Below are 20,342 nucleotides of genomic sequence, written 5' to 3' on the forward strand. Positions count from 1 at the left end.
GCCCTGGAACAGACTGCTCAGAGACGTTGTGGAGTCTCCTTCACCGGAGATACTCAAGAACCGGCGGGACACAATCCTGTGCCATGTGCTCTGAACGACCCTTGCTTGAGCAGGGAGGTCGGACCAAATGATCCACTGTGGTCCCTTCAGACGTGCCCCGCTCTGCGATTCCGCGCGGATCCGCGCACAGCGGGCCCGTCCCGGGGCGTAGCGCGGCTCCGGGGGCGGCGGACGACAGCGGAAGCGCTGCAAGCGCGGCCCCCTCCGTCCCCTCCTCCCTCCCTCCCTCCCGCCGCCGCGACTTCCGGCGGCCGCTCTAGCCGCGCCGCGTCTATGCCCGCGGCGCTGGGGGATGTTTATTGTCGCGGGGAGTCGGCTCAGCACCCGGAACGCCGCCGGGCGACCGGCACCCACTGACCGGCACCGCGCTGCGCCCTGCCCTGCCCCGCCCCGCCCCGACCGCCGCCCGCCCGCACGGTAACGGCCGCCGCCCGCCGACGGGCCGCGCTCCTCCTCCTCCTCCTCCTTCCCCTCGCCGCCGTCTCGGGTCCGCGGGCCCGGCCGCAGCCGCCGCCGCCGTTGTCCCCCCGCGTCCCGTCCCTCTCCGCCGCCGCCCCTGCCCGGCCGAGGTGAGGGAGGCGGCGCGGGGCCTCCCCCGCCTGGCCGCGGCCCTGCCGGTGCCTCCCGCCGCGGTGCCGATCGCGCCCGGGGCAGCAGGGCGTGCGTGGCCGGGGCCGCCGGGGCAGGGAGAGGGAGGAAGGGGCAGGGCATCCTGCGGGGGAACGGCCCGTTCCCCGGCCGGCCCGCGCCCGGCCCCGAGGGCTTTGTGGCGGCCCCGTGCCCTGCGGCGGCCGATGCCCGCACAAGCCGGCGCTGCCGAGCGGCGGAGCTCGGCGTGGCCAGGCCGCCTTGCTGCCTGCGCTTTGTTTGTGCCGTGCTGGCCGCAGAAGTTTCGGGCTGGGGTTGAGGGGAGAGAAGAAATAGTTGTTGACCAGAGCGTTGTGACGCTGGCGCATGTAGGGCTCTGAGTGGGATTCCCAGCAGCGGGAATAGGAAGGGTGCTTCTTCAGCTGGGACGCGCAAATGGTAAAAATGTTTGACTGGGAGGGGGTGAGAGGCTTACCCGTTGCCTTAAAATATTTTGTTACAGCTAAACATTTTTACTTTTCTTACGACGTTTCATCATGTTGGAATGGCCACCGAACTTGTTGGTTTGGACTTTTGATGATTTTACACATATTATAAAGACCAAAAGGATCCTTCTTAATACTTGGTATTCCTGGATGTTCTAAGGGAAAGATGGCACAAACTTGAGTTCAAGTGCATCTTGCTTTGAATATGAATGGACCTTTTGATGAGAGAAAGATTTGAGGAAAATGGCGTGTAATTAATTATTTAAAATATGCTTTCTTGTCTTGCTCCATATACTCTTCGGTTTTATTCTTGCAAATGGATTTGTGTTGGACAACCCTACAGAGATGCAGTAGGCTTATCCAAGAGCAGAATTGATGTCCTACTTGCTTATGATATAGCTGGTATTATCGCTCTCTGCATGGATCTAATTGAACAAATCCCTGCTTTGATACTGGCTTTGCACATATTTGAAAATCTTCTCCCCCAAAATATAAATAGTCATGACTCTTCAAATCCTGAAAGGTGAGAACAGTAGCTTCAAGATGGCCTTTTGCTTTAGGCACAGTTTAACTTGCCATTGCAACAGAAAGTAAAAGCATGCACCACTAGCTCAGTGGCTGGAACTAAGAAAGTTGTTTGGAGCAGAGGATGTTCTGTACAGACAATAGTAACTATGTTGCTCTTGTTTTCAGAGAGTCATTCACTAGCCACTGTGATCTTAATGTGCCTAGGAATTCCAGCAGATTTCGGAGGTGTGTCACCTCCGGCGTTCCATATGGACCTGTTTCCTGAGGGGCTGAGCACAAATCTTTTAAAAGTACATCTTCAGTGGAAGGATGTAATCATCTCTCCCCATTCCTGGCAGGCTTTATTTATTCTCCATTCTCATATGGAAATGTCCTGTAGAGGTTCATGTTAACTTCTTCAAAGATGCCTTTCAGGCATTAGTTTGACAAATGTCTACTGACACAGTAGTGACCAATATCCCTGTTGGAATTCTTTGTGGAGTTGGTCAGTTTGTGAGCTGCTTTGGAGAAAGGTTAAAAATAACCAGTAAAAGTTGCTTATACTTAGGCTGATGGTGAAAAAGGTGTTTATTAAACTGTTCTGACATTAACATAACCATTGTTAGATATCCACCATCTACCTTTATAGCTCTGAGTTTCTTGGATCAAAGGTAGTCAAGAGCTTAAAATAATACTTTGTTTATATACCCCATCCCAAGTGCCTTTCCTTTTTCTTTGATGACGGTGCTGTGGTTGGTTTGGAACTTTCTGAAGACAGACTGCTGGCTTTTTTAAGATTGTAAGATTTAAGATTTCCGTGCAGGGTGTTTTGTCTTCACATGTGTTTACAGAGTATCTAAAATAGTATGTCTGTGATTCTAACAGTGGATGTAGAGGTAATGCTTTAAGAACTTGAGTGTTCATTCCTCCCTCCAAAGTATTTCTTATTCTGTGGAGTTTCTCCAGTTTCAGAGTAAGATACATTACAGTGTCAAATATCCTTACATTAGCTTTTGTTGTTGTTTTTATTTTTGTGTTATCATGTTTAATCTAGCTACTTTTTTTTCCTTCTTTTTTTTTTCTCTTAGGGTAATATTTCAGATGTATCCCTGAAATCTATGTTGAAAAGAAAGAACAATCCTCTAAAATTTCCCTGATAAAACACAATAATGCAAACTTCTGCAGAGAGGTATTTCAGCTTGTTTCCTCTGTCAGGATAGATTGTGTTAAGCTGGCGCAAAACAATTTGAAATCAAAGTTAGCTAGTTTCTTGTGTTGGAGAAAGTCAAATGAAGTACATAATCTAACAGAAATGCTGTACATGTAGACAAATTATTTTCAAATTTAGCCTGTTATTAAATTAGCATTAGCTGGCAAAACATAATTTTAGAAATGAGAATTAGACTGCCAAAATTCTACAGTTCAGATGAGAGAACTTTCAAAGGGCAAAATTAATCAACAAAACCTAAGCTGAGCTCAATTTAAACAAATCCAGAACTGGAAAGAACCTCATGTTTGGTTTCTATTCAACCTCTCTGTTCTGCAAGTGTAACTGCGTAAATATGGAATATAAATAGGCTTATAAGTAAGGAGCACTATTTTCCCCATTTTGCAGAAAAAATATGGAAATGCAGAAATTCAGGTTTTGGGAAATAACAGTCAGTGGTACAGTGCTGTGTATGAATAGCAGAGAATACAAGAGACAGCTGGGAAAGAGGAGGATCAGAATGTTCCAGCTGGTCATGCTTACTGGAGATACGTGTAATAAGAGCAACATCTTTCTTTCTTGGACGTTGTTAGACCTTTTTCGCAAATATGTTCTTCAGGTTTTTTTTTTTTATGTAGTCCATGTATTTATATTTTTTAGGAAAGTTTAAGTTGGTTTTGTTCTCATGGTTCCTCTGAATTTAAAGTTATTTAAGGCTTCTGAAAGAAAGGTAACAGGACATCTCGGTAGATTTTTTTTTCCCTTTTTGTAAGTAAGGTGTGAGACATTAAAATGAATGCGTAAATCAAAGGCTGTGATATGTTAATGCTTACTTACTGCTTGATCACAAGTATCCAAGCCTAGAAACATTTTGATTACCCAATCTTTCCAAACCATGCCTTGAAAGAGTTTTAACATTGTATTTGTATGCTTACTAGGAATGGGTGTGTTCAAAATGATTGACATAATATATAGAAGTTGAAATTAAAAAGCCTCTTCCTTAGTGTCTGTTGTCTTGAGCTTTCAGAACATGGCTCATTAAAATGGAGGCACACCACTGTAATCTGTGTAATTTTTCTCGTCTTAATATCTATGCAAGTAGATTGTACTTCTAACCAAGATACATTGTAATTGCTGAAAACATCCTTACTGACAGCTCCACAGCCGCCTTTTCTGCCTTAATAATAGATCTTTTCCTTTTAAATTGTAATTTTCCTCTCTTTTCAACTACTTTTTCCTTTGTTCTGAATGAGCATGTGACTTTTCTCCCTGGATCTTTTTAAGATAAACCATGTTTTATGGGGACATTATCATACAATACTATGGTTTGCTTAGATGTTAGCAACCTTTTGGTGGTGTTATGCACAACTCTGATGTTCTTTCAGATTGTAGATGGAGACTGAGTGTGCCAGCAGATGCTTGCTGATAATTGGGAGATGCTACTTATTGGAGGTATTTTGTTGACAATCTTTCCTGGGTTCCAGTAAGAGCCAGGAGTTGAAGCCAGCATGGAAAACAAATGCCTCTCTGAAGATGCCACAGGTTCCAGCTCCATGCTGGCCCTGCCTGCATGCCATTCAAAATCTGCACATGTGCTATCTTTGGCTCTGGTGCCATAAATTACTTTCCCAATCTGTAGTAGTCCATCAAAACCAGATGGGATAAGTAATTTCTAACTTTGAGCATTCATGTAATTTTTGGTTCAATAAAAAAGATTAAAAAAGGGATCTGGGAGTACTAATTAGTTACTGTTTGTTCTCTTCTTTGCCTGCATTCCCTCCACCCCCACATATAACCTTTGGTTTTTTATGTTTTCCTCTTGCTGTTTCTTCATCTCTTTTCTGTATTATCATCCATCTTGCCTTTTCTTGTATTGGACAAGCCAACAATTACAGAATAATTCTTTCAGCGAGGAACAAGCTGCGGAGTGTAAGCAGGAGCCACCACAGCAGCTGACACAGTACGTTGTGCACATCTGCCATGTAGTTTTTTACTTCTGTGTTGTCAGTGAGTGGTAGTTGAAGATGCACCTTGAGTTCTCCATTACAGGCTATGTCATGATGTTTAGGAAGGCAAAGTCAGATGAAAACACTGATAATAGCATTAATGTTGTATCTTGAAGATTTTTTAATATAGAACATAAGGCCAGAACATTTCAAGTGATATAAATACATCATAGTCTGTTAGGTATGTTATTGTTCTTGATGCACAATGTCCTGCTTCTTCCATGGCAGTGACCATGTGGAGCATTTCACATATGTGACGTGTTTTTGGGTTTTCTTTCCTTTGCTTTATTTTTATTTATTTTGGATTAAATACTGCTAAAAGATTTATGTAAGTCCTTTTTGCTGTATACCAGTGATCTTGCTCTTGTCCCTTCTCATTTCTTCACCTGAGATCTATTTGAGATGCCTGCTGTCTTGCCTTTGTATGGTTCCAGAAGAGAGTCGGGTGTTCTTGGGCTGGGATGAGCAGTAGCCCAGCTGCTGGAGTTAGGATTCTCTTTCCCAGCTGAGGTGTGTGTGAGGAGTTGTCTTTGATGATCACGGATACTTCCTGGGTGCCTTAGGTTCGCAGTGCATGCACTGGGCGGCCATCCTCGCTGTTGCCCGTGCTTTTCCTCAGGAGCATTCCATCTCACTCTGCCCGTACAACGCCTTCCTGTGGGCAGCGCAGACAGTCAGCCCGGGCTGCTGCTGCCACCAGGACATTTTGTGTAGCTTGCTTTAAGCTCTTATTGGGAGAGATAGGCCAGGAGTGCTGGATGAAGATGGGAAAGCTGTGGTAGTAGGCTGTCTACAGACTGCTGTTTGTGTAACCGGTATTAGTTCAAAGTTATTCATAGGCTCATCCATTCCAACACGAATGTCAAACTGTTCAGAATTATCAACTTCAGCAGTCAGAGAAGTGTATTTTCCTGAGGTGTCTAATGACATCCTTAAATGAGCTGAGGAAAGATTATCCACTGGAGCTATGGAAGAAGTTTCAGTAATCTTCACAGTGTCTTAATATACCTAGGAAAAATTGTAACATATTTAACTGGCAATTTAAAATGCTTTTATATAGATGTGTCTATGTACTTCATTTCTGTTGAGTCTGGCAACATGGCTTTGAACAAGTTACCTCTTATTTTCGAGCACAAAGGATGCAGACCTTCCCCCTCCCCTCACATTGTTAGATGAGTCAGGATGTAGTGACTTCTGCTTCTTGTCTCTTTTAAGGGGCAAATGTATACAATGGCATTAACAGGCAATTTTCTATTGGTATGTTTAATTTTATAATTTTTCCTTCTCAGGATGTGATCTTCGTGGTGAACTGGTGGGAAAATTGAGTTGTAAATCACCCCAATGGATGCAGACAGTGATGTTGCACTGGACATTTTAATCACAAATGTAGTGTGTGTTTTTAGAACAAGATGTCATTTAAACTTGAGGAAGATTGCATTAGAGGGAGCAAATGTGATATACAAGCGTGATGTTGGGGTAAGAGATTCAGCATACCAATTATCTGTTTTTAGAAATGTTCCTTAAGCTAAACATTCTTCTGCCTAATACCTGTATATGGTGGATAGAAAAAAGCAGAATTTTCTTTCTCTGTTTTGCTTGCTGTAGGTATTTAGTTACTAATACATTGCTTGTACAGAAATGGGGGTGATGAAATGCTGTCTCAGGAGGCAGCACTTTTTTTTTTCAGGTGAATATTTGGTACAAGGTATTTGATGAGGCCTCTTACACCTCAGGGTCTGTCTTGCCTCCCAAAATTTGATGGCTGTGTCATGAAAATATATCTTGATACAGAGTCAGCAATGTCAAATCAAATAAGGAAAAAAATCACCATGGTGCTTGTAGTTTTCAGCTTTTTATTCAGTGAAAAATACCTTCATTTAATCTATTCTGTGTACACTGAGTCATTGGCTATTTCATGCTTATTTTGCTCTTCTCAGGAGCTAGGCTTTTTAAGTACTGAAAGAGATGAAGGAGCAGTTCAAGCCTATCAAAACTAAAGGGAGTTTTTGTGTAACTTTAGTTGATTTGGGTAACAGGTAATTTTTTTTTCTAGTATGAGATTGAATTACTGCTAATTTCCAATTTTTCTACTTTTCTCTTTTAGAAGGTTTTAATGAAGCTTAGGAAACCTAGGATTACGGCCACAATTTGGTCCTCAGGAAAAGTTATTTGCACAGGAGCCACAAGGTGAGTTCATGAAGATTCTTTCTCTACCTCTAAATCCTTGTGTATTTTAAAATACAGCATTGTAAATGAAGAAGAGGCGGTACTTGCTGCTGCTTAGATTGGCTCACACTGGATCACAAGTCGATCCTTGTCAAGCTACATATTTGGGAGGAAGTTTTCTATGTGAAGTGTTTGTGTCAGATAGTGTTGAAATCTTAAACAACATCAGTTTAGCCTTCTTGGGAGAACAGCAGGGAAAACTGCCTTGTTAAGAAAACCCTAAAGAGATTTGAGAAGCCTTTAAGAATTCTGTGTGTTTAGCTAGAAGTTGAGACTTGGGAAGGGATGACCTTTCCCAAGGACATCTCTATTTTTTAAAGAAACTCCACCTGAATTTAATCAAGTTTTACAGTGTTGAGGGACTGAAAAGAAGTGAAGCAGACTCTTAGTTCAGAGACATCTGACAGTCACTAAACTCTTAAAGAGCTGGATTCCTTTAAGATATGTTTGCATTTCGAAGTAAGGATGAGCTAAGGTAAACTAGTAAATTTGCATACTTTCTGTGTATGATCTCTGTTCCAAAATTTAAGAGGATTGTTCCGGCTGTTAACTCCAGACTACCCATGAACTTGTTTATCTGTTAAGGGTACTTAAAATCATGTATGATTAAAACATGTCTCTCACTTCAGCTGGAGCCAAGATATTCTGCAAATAGGGCATGAAGAACTCCATTGGAATGTCTGTCTAGTTAAAATGTAATACTTACATTAGGATCAAGTGAAGGCTGTCCATGAGATCATGGTTGATGTGCTACATTATATAATGGTTCATCTTGTAGTCTTAGTAGCTATTGAGGTGTGTGTGTGTGTGCACAACTATATAGTCTATTTCTGCTAATGCTAAATCCTTTTCTTTCTCCTTTATAGTGAAGAAGAAGCTAAATTTGGTGCCAGGCGACTAGCTCGTAGTCTACAGAAACTAGGTTTTCAGGTAATTCTGATGAAAAAGGACTTGCATGACTCAAGCAATGCTGGTAGTTTATTTTTTAGAAAGAAACAAAGAAGAGGGAGCATAATGATTTAGCAGTTAACGTGTTTTCACTCAAATGTGCCTTTTGTGTAGGAATGCATTTTCCAGATGCTGATTAAAGAGAAGCTGTTTTCTTTTGTGGATTTGAGTTTTGTTTGGCAGCTCAGAGCGGTGCTTCTTCACTGGATAATAAACAACAAAATTTGTTTAATATATGAACAGATGTGTCTTAGATAGAATTTACAATTCTCAAAAGATTTATTTGGAAAATGCTGAAACTTTACTGTAATTTGAATATAATTTTCACTCATTTCTAATGGAATAGCAGATACGTTTCCATCTGAATAAGGGCAAGTTTGAGCTTCTCAAATTAAACATGCGGGGAGAAAAGTGCTCCTGCACTGTCATGTTGCACAGCTGGAAATGTGCCAAATAAAATACTTAGGACAGGAAACACCCTCATTTATCTGGGTTTGGGTTAACATTACCAGTCAGAAACACCACTTGCATTTCATAGTAAGGGTTGAAAAACAGCAACATGAACCACTTCAAATTACACGATTTGGTGGTCTAAAACTTCCTGATAGTCTGTTGTGCTGTTTACACACAGGTTCAATTTAGGGACAGACAATTAAATAGACACAGCAACTGTCATTTTCAGGGAAAGACGACTTTTGATTATAGTACATAAAGGCAATGGTGGCAGCCTATGCTGGTAATGCTGCATCAAACCCCAGCAAAAGTGTGACACTCCTACTGTCACAAATGTGTACTTTGAACCCAGCCCTTTAAAGTCAGAATGAAATGTTAAGTCAGTTAGATGCACAGTACTTTCAGTGTGGACACACCAAGTTTTGTCATAAAGTGAGCAGTTTGTATTTTGAAGATTAGGTCAGTTTAAGGCTAAGTTGCTTCTTTCCAGCTATCTTTCTAACTATCTTTCTAACTATCTTTCTAATATCTAAGAAGTGTAGATTGAACAAGAACAGCCATTTAAAGTTTAGGCAACCTCAGAAAATGAGCAAAAGTTTCCCCAGTGACATTGCCAACACTGACCTGTCAGCAGTGCAGTTTCTTTGTATAGCAGTTGTCTGTTGGCTATTTTGTTGTCATCTAAAGTTGTCATCTACCATAGGGTAGAAAATAACTGAAAGTTATTCAAATAGTTTGAGTTGGGTTTTAGAAAGTTACAGAGTAGAAAACCAGTTTGCTCTACTCACCACTGGACATTTAAAGCAAAACAGTTGTCATCTTTTTTTTTATTCGTAGCTTTAATCCAAATGGTATATAGCAACAAGGCATTAAAGAAGTTTGCAACAATATTTAAGCTTTTTCTCTGCTTATTTTGATGTTCCATGAGCTGTTAAATTTAGTTTATTTTCAGTGGGGGGGTGTTTACTACATCAGTTTGAGTTGTTTCTGTGTCTCATCCTTAAATTGTACTATAACCATACTGCTGCAGTGACCATGATACAACTGTGAGGTATCTAGTTCAGCAGTTACTCCACCACAGAAGGATAATGTAAATGTTCTGAGTCTATGAAGTACTCTTTAGATGCCTATTAGAAAAGTATCAGTCTCAAGATTCTAATTTTGACTCATCAAAATATTCTAAGTAGTAGCCTTGTCTTTTTTTTTCTTTTTTTTTTTTGCAACCCATGCATCTGACTTGCTGTAAATTCTAATTTTTTTTTTCCTGTCTCTTTTGAAAAGGTAATTTTCACAGATTTTAAAGTTGTGAATGTTTTAGCAGTGTGCAACATGCCCTTTGAGATAAGATTGCCGGAATTTACGAAGAATAACAGACCTCATGCGAGGTACGTAGGATTTTAAAGAATTTTAGTTCTGGACTACTTCTTAAGTTTTTATTTTTCAGTTCTAGATCTCTCTTTTTTACTTTTCATTTTGTTTTCTAGTTATGAACCAGAACTTCATCCTGCCGTGTGTTACAGAATAAAATCTCTCAGAGCTACCTTACAGATTTTTTCCACAGGCAGTATCACAGTTACAGGTATTTTAATGTCAAAAAATAAATATTTAACTTGTTGGGAATATTTAACTTTAGAGCCAGTAGGTTTGGGAAATCAAGATTTTTAAAACAATCAAATGGTTATGTTAAAAGGATTTAGTTTCCCTGTGCTAGCTCCTAGTTTGTTTTTGAGTGAAAGTGCCAGAAGAGTTGTAGAGAAAGTGTTATTATTGGTAGGTTCAAAAAATAGTTAGACTGAATGTACACAGTCTGTTTTTTTAATGAAACCAAAAGTAAGGTAGCACTTAAGAATGCAGGTAATTATTGTTTATTTCAATATTTGAATTTTCTTCCTTTTTTTTTTTCCATTTGTAGAGATGTTAACTACACTGCATTTAGCATTAACATCCGTTTCATAAATACATATTTCCAAACTGCAGATTTATGGAAACTCATAGGATAGCACATTGTATAGTATAGCATAAATGAAGCTGACCAATATTTACAGTTCTTCAGACTTGTGCTCTCTTCTTTTAAAGCTCAGCTAAGAGAAAAACCACTGAATCACAGGCATCAGTGATTTTTCCCATGTAATCAGAGACATGGTTGTCCTGGGTCTTGGAGAGGCCAGCAATTTTTTCTTCTCTCTTCATCATTTTCATTTTTCATTCTCTTTTCTGTTTGCTTGTGAGATGTCCACCACAAGTGTCCAGGTACAAGAAGTCAGTTTTTCAGAGAATACATGTTAAAATGGTACAAAACAAAAAAAACCATTTTGTGTCACATTAGCAGGAATTATGTCTTGCAGTTGTTAGAGCTCAGCTGCTGGTTCAGAAGCTGAGTAAGGACTTTTTTTTATTTTCACATCTTAATTCAAATGCCTATGTTTATGCAGAACATTTCCCACAAGATATTGGAAGCAATGTTTTCTAAAGAAGACAAACTTCCATCAGATTCAGTAAAACTGAAGGGCTAAAAAGTACTTCAAGATTGCAGTATGTGTTTGGAACAGTGCAACTGGTCTAGCCAAAACTAGAAACTAAATTTAAAATAAATAAGAAGCAGTATCACTGCAGTAATAAAAAGCTCTCGGCATGTCTTGTCAGCCTCCTAATGAGATTCGGCTTCTCTGTAAGATTTTTATTACTTCATTGCTTACAAAATCACTTCCATATTTTTAGAATTTTCCTTTCAAACAGGAAGGTAAATATGGTAAACATAGAAGTTTTGCATCCTTCTAGTTTAGTTGTTGCAGTGAGTTTGAAAAATTAACTCAGACCTCTGTTGATTTTCTGGGCTTCTGCTTTGCCTCTCTTCTAGAGGACAAAAATATCCTGAGACTTACACTTCTTATTATAAAAATTATTTAAATTACTTTTCAGCCATAGTACACTCCTTCTTAAGTGTGTTCAGATGAAGTTTCCTTTAAAGATTCATGTTTCTGTAGTACTAGTACTTGTAATAATACCTCTGCCTCAGAGAATTTTGAGATACATAATTAGAAATGCAACAAAAAGCCCAGGAAGGTGAGTTCTTGTCATGAGACAAGTATAAAAAGATTTTGTTACTTTCTTAAAAGATGATAAAAATCACTAGCATGTAATAGAAAGAAGTATTGTTTCTTTGCCTCCAAAATGAAAAATGAGGGGGTTGTTTAGGGGCGTTGTGTTGTTTTGTTTTGTTTTTTCCTTCTTTTATATGCCCTAGAATGATGATCCAGTTTTTCCATTTCTTCATCTTTAGAGAGAGTAGCATTTTTTTGCTGGAACTATTTGCCTTCTCATATTCTCACTATTTGAAAGGCTTCTCCTTTCCTGAGAACTTTCTTTTCCAATAGCAGCCAAATTTAAGGAGGGTGCAGTATCTACCCAGAAGATACCCTAGGCTTGTTTTAGCTGGGTGCTTCACTCAACCAGTTTGAAAATATAGGAAGAATTCTATTCTTGTCCATTTCCTTTCTGACTGAGCATGTAAAACAATAATTACTAAAGTAACTTATGCTTCACTTATTGTTTCTGGGAGTATTTTGAGCAGTTCTCTATACTTGGAAGAAACTTCTGAAGTCTAAAGTGGGGTTACAAAAACCCTGCATTCCTACTCATCAAAGTATGTGAGAAATTGCTGTTCTCCTTTACCTGCATCACCAAACTTCTATCGAGAATTAATATCTTCCAGTAGGTTACTGCTCACTTATTTGCAATCTTAATTTTTTGTTGGCTAAAGTGGTCTGGTACCACTAGCAAGCATTGCTAGGTCATTTTTCATTTTCTTGCCTGGATACTCACAGATCATGTTAGATAACCTTCACATACTTCATCCTGAGATGATAAAATCATTCCCTGGCTTGCAGGTTTTGTCCTCAGATCAATGGTGAAGCTATTTGCAGAACCTGGGATAGAAAGTAATAGTCTATAATTTTCAAACCTATAATAACCTTGCTTGAAATGTACTTCAGTTAAAACCAGCATTATTTAACAGTAGCTTTTGTTGGTAGGTTTTTAAAGCAAGAGCAAAGAGTGGCTAGGCTTGAAGAAATACTACTTTCTATACTGACATAAGTAAAAGAACTAATTTTACCTCTGCCACTCAGCCTCTTCTCTGGGCTGTTTAAGCCAGTAAATTGAAAATCAGCCAAGCTGTTATGAAATTAAATGACAGTATTATTTAATTGTAATCTATCCATTGACAAATGTAGAACCTCTTGCAGATTTACAAGAAAAGACTTTCACATGAAAAGCGATCAGAGAAAATCTGTTAAGTTAGGTGAAATGGGGAGAACTTCTTGTCTGTGGTATGAAGTTGTGATTGCTAATAATATTAAGGCTTTTTTAGAGGTACTGTTGTTATTTTAATTTCTGATTCCCTGAATTTTCTCTTCCTACTGCCTTTTTTTTTTTAACTGTGTCTTAGGGCCAAACGTAAAGGCTGTTGCCAGTGCTGTGGAACAGATTTATCCATTCGTGTTTGAAAGCAGGAAATAAATTTTGTAGTTCACCACTTGATGGTTAGGTTCCCTAACCAAGCACCTTCAAAGACTGCTGCACATTGGACTAAAAGCAAAAAGGAAAACTGGACCAACCATAGCAGAGGAATACAGACTCTTTTACTTGCTCATGGCCACAGTATAGACTCCAGTTCTTTTGGATTTTACTCTTAACAGTGCTGTATTGTAAAAACGGAAGTTTACAAGATATGAAATTGCTGCTTTTAAAAAGACATTCTATTTATTTTTGCAGTAATTTCTGTGTATTCATAAGCAAAGCTGTCACGATGTGCACTACCTTTAAGACATTTTTTTTTTAGCTTGAGCTTGTGTTTTATTTGTGAATAGTCTTTTACATTTTTGTATGCTGAATATTGGGCACCAAAGAAGCTGTAAAAGTTATCTTTTTCACCTGATGAATGTGCACAAATAAAAGTTTGGAAAATATTTCTCTTCATACCTGTTCTGTTATAGTCCTTCCCTTTTTATATTACAATTAAAATTGTATAGTTGCAAATTAATTTGAAACAATGTAAGAATAGTCTTTTGCTGATACCTTCTGTTTCTGTTTGTAGTATGTGTAAAACTTTGTGCTTGGGCTAGATTGAAATCTATAGTAGTTACGTATGTTTATCTGAGGATGAAATTTGGTTTGTTCCCAGTTCTCTTAACTACATGCCAGACTTCAAGTATTTTCTTGTTGTTACATGAAGAGAAGACATTTCTAAATATAAAGATCTACAGCAAGTGTTTTCCTGTAGATGAATCCTAGAATATGCTGAGTTGGAAGGGAGCCATCAGGATCACCAAGTCCAGCTCCTGGCCCTGTGCATGACACCCCAAGAGTCACACCCTGTGCCTGAGAGCAGTGTCCAAACGCTTCTTGAACTCTGTCAGGCTGGTGCTGTCACCGTTTCCTTGGGGAGCCTGTTCCAGTGCCCAACCACCCTCTGGGTGAAAAACTTTTTCCTGATACCCGTCCTAGACCTCCTCTGACTCAGCTTCACGCTGTTTCCTCAAGTCCTCCCACTGGTCACGAGAGTGAAGAGAGCGGTACCTGCCCTTCTGCTTCCCCTCGCGAGGATGCTGAAGACCACAATGAGGTCTCTCCTCAGTCTCCTCTTCTCCAAGCTGAACAAACCAAGTGACCTCAGCCCCTCATAGAGCTTCCCCTTCAGACCCTTCACCATCCCTGTGGCCCACCCTTGGACACTGTCTGATAGCTTAATTACGTTATCAACTTATGAAGCTACTGTAGAAAAAACAACTGCCTTGTCCACCTACTCAATGCAAAAGAAAAAAATTTAAATGTGAACTTCAGGAAAATTGTTGTGCTTCAACTGGAGAAGATGTTATGGTCACTCTAATCCAGCCCCAGCCTATTGCTGAACAATTAACACAGACCTTTTCTACACTCTTCTTACTGTATACTGTTTTAATGACAGGAGCTGCCAACAAGCAGTGAAGCTTGATTCTGGCATGTATTATTATTGGTATTAATCTTGGACTTGGAAGCCAGTAGATGTTTCTCTCAGTAAATGCACATTTGAAGCAGAAGAGAGATGAATGCTTAAAAGTAACTGCAAATGCTACTTTTAAAAAGATAAAATAAATATGTATAAATGTATGTATGTCTTTTTTCCCTATCTCACTGAAGAGAATGTAACACTGCTCTTGCATGCTGCAGGTAATGTTCAGTCCTAGGGGGCGCTAAAAATAGTAAACTGAGCTGTTACTGTACTAGAAATCACAGCTTCCAAAGAAAGTTGGAAGAACAGCTGGAGGAAGCAAATGCCAGATTACAGATTTCATCTGCCTGATGGGGTGATGTAGAACTTGGGGCTGTCCATAGTGACTTTGTGCAGAAAGTATGTAAAGGCAGGAGCAGTATGGGAGATGCTTCACCAAATCCCCTCAGAACAAAAAGAAACAAAACTTTGCCATAAGTTGTAAGTGGTATCTTCATCAGTGCCTTTTGGAACTCTGTAGGTGTCAGAGAATTGTTTGGGTCAGAAGGGACCTTCAAGATTATCTAGTTCCAGCCCCCCTGCTATGGGCAGGGACACTTTCCACTAGACCAGGTTGCTCAAAGCCCCAGTCAACCTGGCCTTGAACACACCCAAGGATGGGGCATCCACCACTCTGGGCAATCTGTTGCAGTGCCTCACCATCCACACAGTAAAGAATTTCTTCCTTATACCTAATCTAAACTTACCCTTTTTTGGTTTAAAGCTGCTCCTCCTTGTCCTGTCACCACATGCCCTTGTAAAAAGTCCCTCTCCATCTTTCTTAGAGGTTACCTTTGGGAGTGGCAAGTTGCAGTTAGGTCTTCTTTTTTTCCAGATGAACAATTCCAATTCTCTCAGCTTTTCCTCATAGGACCTGTATTCTATCCCTCTCATCTTCTTGGAGGCCTCCTCTGGACTCATTCCAGCAGGTCCATGTCCTTCCTGTGCTGGGACTGCAGAGCTGGATGCAGCTCTCCAGGTGGGGTCTCACCAGAGCAGAGGGACAGAATCTCTTCCCTCACCCTGCTGGCCACACTGCTTTGGATGCAGCCCAGGCTCTCTGGGACCCAAGTGCACATTGCTGGGTCATGTCCAACCTCTCACCCACCAGAACCCCCCAGATCCTTCTGGGCAGGGCTGCTCCTGGTCTGTTCATTCCCAGCCTGTGTTGATCAGGAGTTGCCTGGACCCAGGTGCAGCACCTTGTTAAACCCCTTGGTAAACCATGTGAGATTTGCATGGGCCCACTTCTTGAACTTCTAAGAGGGCTTATAACCATGAAATTATGAAGTTGAGTTCAACAGTCAAGGAATTCAATATAGCACGCTATATGTAGCAAAGCTTGCTAGTTTTCCAGTTTGTGTCAAATAACGTGGACCTTGGCACTCCTGACATAAATAAGGATTTTGTGCATAGTCAAAGAGCAATGAACAAACCACCATTAGGGAACACTAGTTATTGTTACAATTTTAAAAAGGAAAAAGCAGAAGGTATTTGAACAATGAACAAAATTGTAATAGGTTTTGAGGGACAAAGTGTAGTCTCAAACTGATGAATGAAAATTTGGACATTACAACTACAATAGCCGTTGTAGATTAGGCTTGCCTCTTTGAATCAAATTACAAAGCTCTTGAGTGCTACCAGTGAATATCTGGAGCTTTTATGAAGCATATGTGTCTCCTAAATTTATCTGCGGAGAAAGAGGAACATTTTGCTTTGTTAGTACTGTCACGTAGTGTGAAATCTGTCTCAGAACAAAAATGAAAGCTAATAATGAGCTCCACTGTATTAAAATGGGCACTGGTTCTTTTGAAGTGCTGCCTAGATCCATGCTAGCAGTTTGAAGCCTTTGTAACAATCCATAACAGAGCCAAAAAGCACACTACCAAACTTGCAGGGTAATATGGAAGAGAATAATAGCAAATAAAAGATCCCTTGAAATGTGTGCCCACCCGTCCTTCTAGTTCTAAGGGAGCCTCAAACTGTGAAAACTACATTTTAAAACCTCTGATGATGAGGGGCATCTGCTGGTATATGCTTATTCTCAGGGATATCACTCCTTTTCCTACTGCTCTGAATAGGTAGGTCCCCACCTCTGTTTGGAATAGGCCTTGCTGCTGATGCTTTCTCCTGTGTGCACACAGCCACCCTTTCCCATCGGCACCAGCTAGCATTTTCTCCTTGGCTGCCTCCAGCCAGGCTCTGGCTACCAACTCCTGCATGCTCAATAGGAGATCCAGGCCAGCCAGTGTGTCCCAGGGGGATGGCTCTCACCTCCAGTGTGGGGAGCAGTGCTTTGGATAAACTTACCTGTCAATCAACCATCTCTTCCTCAGTGACCATGTTTCCTAGAGCATCTGTCCCTGATTTCTCCATGTGGATCCCATGCAAAACTCCCCACAGTGCTCAGCTGTAGCGCTGGCAGTGCCATAAAAAGTTCATTTCACATTCTTTAGAGAGAAGGGTTGGTTCTATTTATACACCCCACTAAGGGCAGTAGATTGATAACTCTGACTCATTGCTGGCTTGTGGGTTGTCACAGCTACTGGAACTTTTCCTGCCGTTTCTAGCACCATTTTATCATTCTCTGACTTGCAGTTAGTGTTACCAGAGAAATTTGTGCTTTCATTTTCAGAATTGTATGCTGCTTTTTTCACGGATTTGCGAAGTTCTGAATTCCAACCCAGTCTTTCCCAGCTTAGTGTTGCTTGCATATTTAATAAGCATATTCTGTTCTGTAATCCAGTCCATTGATGAAGATACTGAATAATTTTAGATCTGGGACAAATTTCTTTGTGGAATGCTTCAGAGATCTAGGGATGTGATTTGTGGAATGTATCCTTTTTTTCCCTTGTATTTTCATAATTGATGAGATGGTGATTGCCTGCTCTGTGTCATCAGATGTGCAGGCTTTGTTAAAAAGACTGTACAATTATGGTTACATTTATAGGTTATATAAGGCTAAGTCTGTAGGACTACAATTGAGACTGTAGCAATAATAATTTAAAAAATCCTTGACTACAGCATCATCACTTGTAGGAGTTATCTGAAGGTCTATCACTGTCTCATCAGTAAAACCAGTATTGAAACTATTCCTTCTTCAGGAATATGGCATTTTTATTTATTTGTTTCTGAACTAAACAGGTGTAGATAAGAAAAGTTTAGAAGAGTTTGCAATGATCCCAAAACCTGTAAACTGGGGAGAAAATTTCTATGGTATGTTCTGAGTTAAATTTGTTTTTGTAAGAACATTCAGAAAATTTATTACAGCAGAGGTTTTTCTGGGAAGATGCAATGCTGAGAAAGATTTTGCAGAAGCCCCTTTCACTAAATACAATGTAATAGAATTTAAAAGCCGGTACAGGCTTGGGCTGTGTGTGCAAACATCTGCTGTCTGGAAGCAGCTATCAGAAAACAGTACCAGCCAGAGCAAATGGGGATGCAAAAGGAAATGCAAATAGTCTGCTACCTTGTGAAGTCCTGGATCAGGAAATAGATTAATTTCCTATGATATAGTCTTAAAATACAGTAATACTAAATATTACTGGATTTAATCCCAGGCAGTTGTTAGTATTATGTTGAAGAATTATGTTGGCAGCATATCTGGAAGACTACCCAGAGTCACCTCAATATTTCTCATTCTGAAGCTGACTCAGTAGAATGCCTGATACTGATAACCATCCTCCAGCATAAACAAGAAGCAGGTAAAGAGATTTCCATAGACATCAGTGCTATAAAGTTGAAGCTCTCATCCTGAGGTAGCTAAATTTTCAGTGACTTCAGGCAAATTATAGCCTTGGCTTCAGTAGTTTTTTTCAGGTTTTGAACATGAGCTCACTGTCTTGACTAGACTTGTGCATATAAATTTGTGATGTCAGTATCTAGAAGTGCGACCATGTGAGAATCTGATCAGGACTGATCTGCTTAGCTAGAAGTAAAACTTTATTTGTGTCAGTAAGTCACTTTTCCTTTGGTGCAGAATACAGTCAGGTTGTTTTAATGCTATGAGACAGCAAATAAAGTGGGATCATGTGCTTGGTTCAAGCTAGTATCTGCACTCCAGCTGACTCTGTCAGTCTTCCAGCTGCCTCAATGAAGTGCTGGAAGAAATGCCACTTTGTGGCCACAGAGACAGCCAACATGCTTTTAAAGCATGCTTTGGGTTTTTTTTTTTCTTTAAACAGAGAATAATTTATTTATGTGCTAATATATATTTATCTATTGATCATTCTAACAACATTTATTAAGCTACTAAGAAAAAAATACCAATGTTCTTTTATGGGAGCCATATGGATAACCCTTTGTAGAGACTTGTTGAGTACTTCAGGATACACTTGCTACGCAGTAACCAAGAATTGGACATCATTTATGATCTGCAGGGATTACTGTTCTTTCCTGAACTTCCTGTGTGCTGCCATGTACCACACAATTTTCACTTTCTGAGTCCAAAAGCCAAAGTGTGCCCTGTGTTAAGAAATAAAATTATTTTTTAAGAAATAAAATTATTATTTCCAACTTTCCTGGAAATGAGGCCAAAGAAATCCTCTCTCCTCTTCTGTAATGTGATTGTCAGTTTAGATTAATTTATTATGCAAATCATAGAATCAATAAGGTTAGAAATGAGCTCCAATATCGAGTTCAGTCTTTGACTAAACCACAGCACTAAGTGCCACATCCAGTCATTTCTTGAATGCTTCCAGAGATGATGGCTCCACCACCTCCCTGGGCAGCCCATTCCAATGCCTAACTGCCCTTTCAGTGAAAAAATTCTTCCAGATACCCAGCCTGAACCTTCCCTGGTGCAACTTGAGGCCATTTCCTCTCAACCTGTCACTGATTGCCTGGGAGAACGGGTCTACCCCCACCTGGCTACAATGTCTTTTCAGCTAGTTGTAGAGAGTGATGCATTTAATGTCCCACATTAAACAATCTGACAATGTTTTCTGAGGAACATTTCCCAGGTCACCGGATCCTGGCCCTACTGAGAAAATGGATGCAAAATTCCTCTTACAAGCTGACTGTACTCTGCACTACAAATAATTAAGTTCAGCTGAACACGATCATTTTTCAAATCTTGTTAAGTTGAATCCTAAATTAATTTATAAAAAGTTTATACCAGTAGTTCTGCACTAATGTCATCCTTTGGATTCCATAGTTGTCCATTTTTTGGACATAGTATTGGACATAGCAATTTTTCCATAGGATTGCTTTCCCTAACTTACTGACAGAGTTGCTCACTCTTTTCTGACCCATTTTTGTTAGCCTAAACCGACCTGTCTTTGGTAGGCTCCTCCTGTTGAGACTCTTTCTTCTCCCTGGCACTCTGATTCTTCTTTGCACTTCTTCCAGACTGAACTGTCGTTGAATACGGATAGGAGAATTGTGTGCAATATTACAATTTCCATTCACCTCCTGTATGCAAGAGGTAATCTCAGGGGATCTGAGGGATGCTGGTTTGAAACAGACAGAGTCTAGATTTCCAGTTACTTGTAAACTATAACAACCTTTAATGTCGGCTGTAAACTGCCACTGAAAGAAGTTCTACCAAGAAATAAAAGAGAGACTATCTTGTGCATAATAACAATACCGCATGTCCCATAGGAGTGTGAGCATCACAGGGCATTTTCCTTTTTTTTAATCAGTCTTTTGGTGAAGGCTGCTTTGCTTGCCCCGCGTCTAGTAGAGTTGCTCTTTCTCTCTCTTGGCAAGTTCCACGGGCACCAGTTTCTCTCTGCGCTGGCTCACGCCGCACAAGGGCGTCCTCCCGTATTTCCTGCAGAAGCACAAAACCCGCACGCGTTGGCCACTGCAGGCAGCCGCCAGCGCGCTCTCCT

General features: G+C 40.3%; 2 protein-coding genes across 4 annotated transcripts in view; one reads left to right on the top strand and one right to left on the bottom strand.

Moving 5' to 3' along the window:
• The first annotated feature begins 297 nt into the window (after positions 1-297).
• TBPL1 (TATA-box binding protein like 1) lies at positions 298-14,575 on the top strand. Of its 3 annotated transcripts, none has more exons than XM_084201876.1 (7): positions 298-1,086; positions 6,143-6,329; positions 6,958-7,040; positions 7,946-8,009; positions 9,762-9,865; positions 9,965-10,059; positions 12,928-14,575. In XM_084201876.1, the coding sequence occupies exons 2-7, from the start codon at positions 6,195-6,197 to the stop codon at positions 12,996-12,998; spliced, it is 552 nt and encodes a 183-aa protein (XP_084058002.1). In that variant the 5' UTR covers positions 298-1,086; positions 6,143-6,194; the 3' UTR covers positions 12,999-14,575. The 3 variants fall into 3 exon arrangements, with proteins under 3 accessions (XP_084058002.1, XP_084058000.1, XP_084058001.1); XM_084201874.1 differs by having other exon boundaries at positions 298-477; XM_084201875.1 differs by lacking the exon at positions 298-1,086 and having other exon boundaries at positions 5,145-6,329.
• A 5,463-nt stretch (positions 14,576-20,038) lies between these two features.
• The window catches only part of SLC2A12 (solute carrier family 2 member 12), a 30,275-nt gene continuing 29,971 nt past the window's right edge, over positions 20,039-20,342 (bottom strand). Inside the window, exon 5 of the mRNA XM_084203303.1 lies at positions 20,039-20,281. Within this exon, the coding sequence (XP_084059429.1) occupies positions 20,185-20,281 (97 nt within the window). The 3' untranslated portion in view covers positions 20,039-20,184. The remainder of the gene's footprint in view (positions 20,282-20,342) is intronic.

This window comes from Fringilla coelebs (assembly GCF_963513975.1).
Source record: "Fringilla coelebs genome assembly, chromosome: 3".
NCBI classification, from domain to species: Eukaryota; Metazoa; Chordata; class Aves; order Passeriformes; family Fringillidae; genus Fringilla; species Fringilla coelebs.

Excerpts from the sequence above, each read along its gene's own strand:
- TBPL1 (XM_084201876.1), top strand. The coding sequence starts at position 6,195 with ATGGATGCAGACAGTGATGTTGCACTGGACATTTTAATCACAAATGTA. Across the intron at positions 7,041-7,945 it reads ATTTGCACAGGAGCCACAAG|TGAAGAAGAAGCTAAATTTG; the intron begins GTGAGTTCATGA and ends TCTCCTTTATAG. Across the intron at positions 8,010-9,761 it reads TACAGAAACTAGGTTTTCAG|GTAATTTTCACAGATTTTAA; the intron begins GTAATTCTGATG and ends TCTTTTGAAAAG.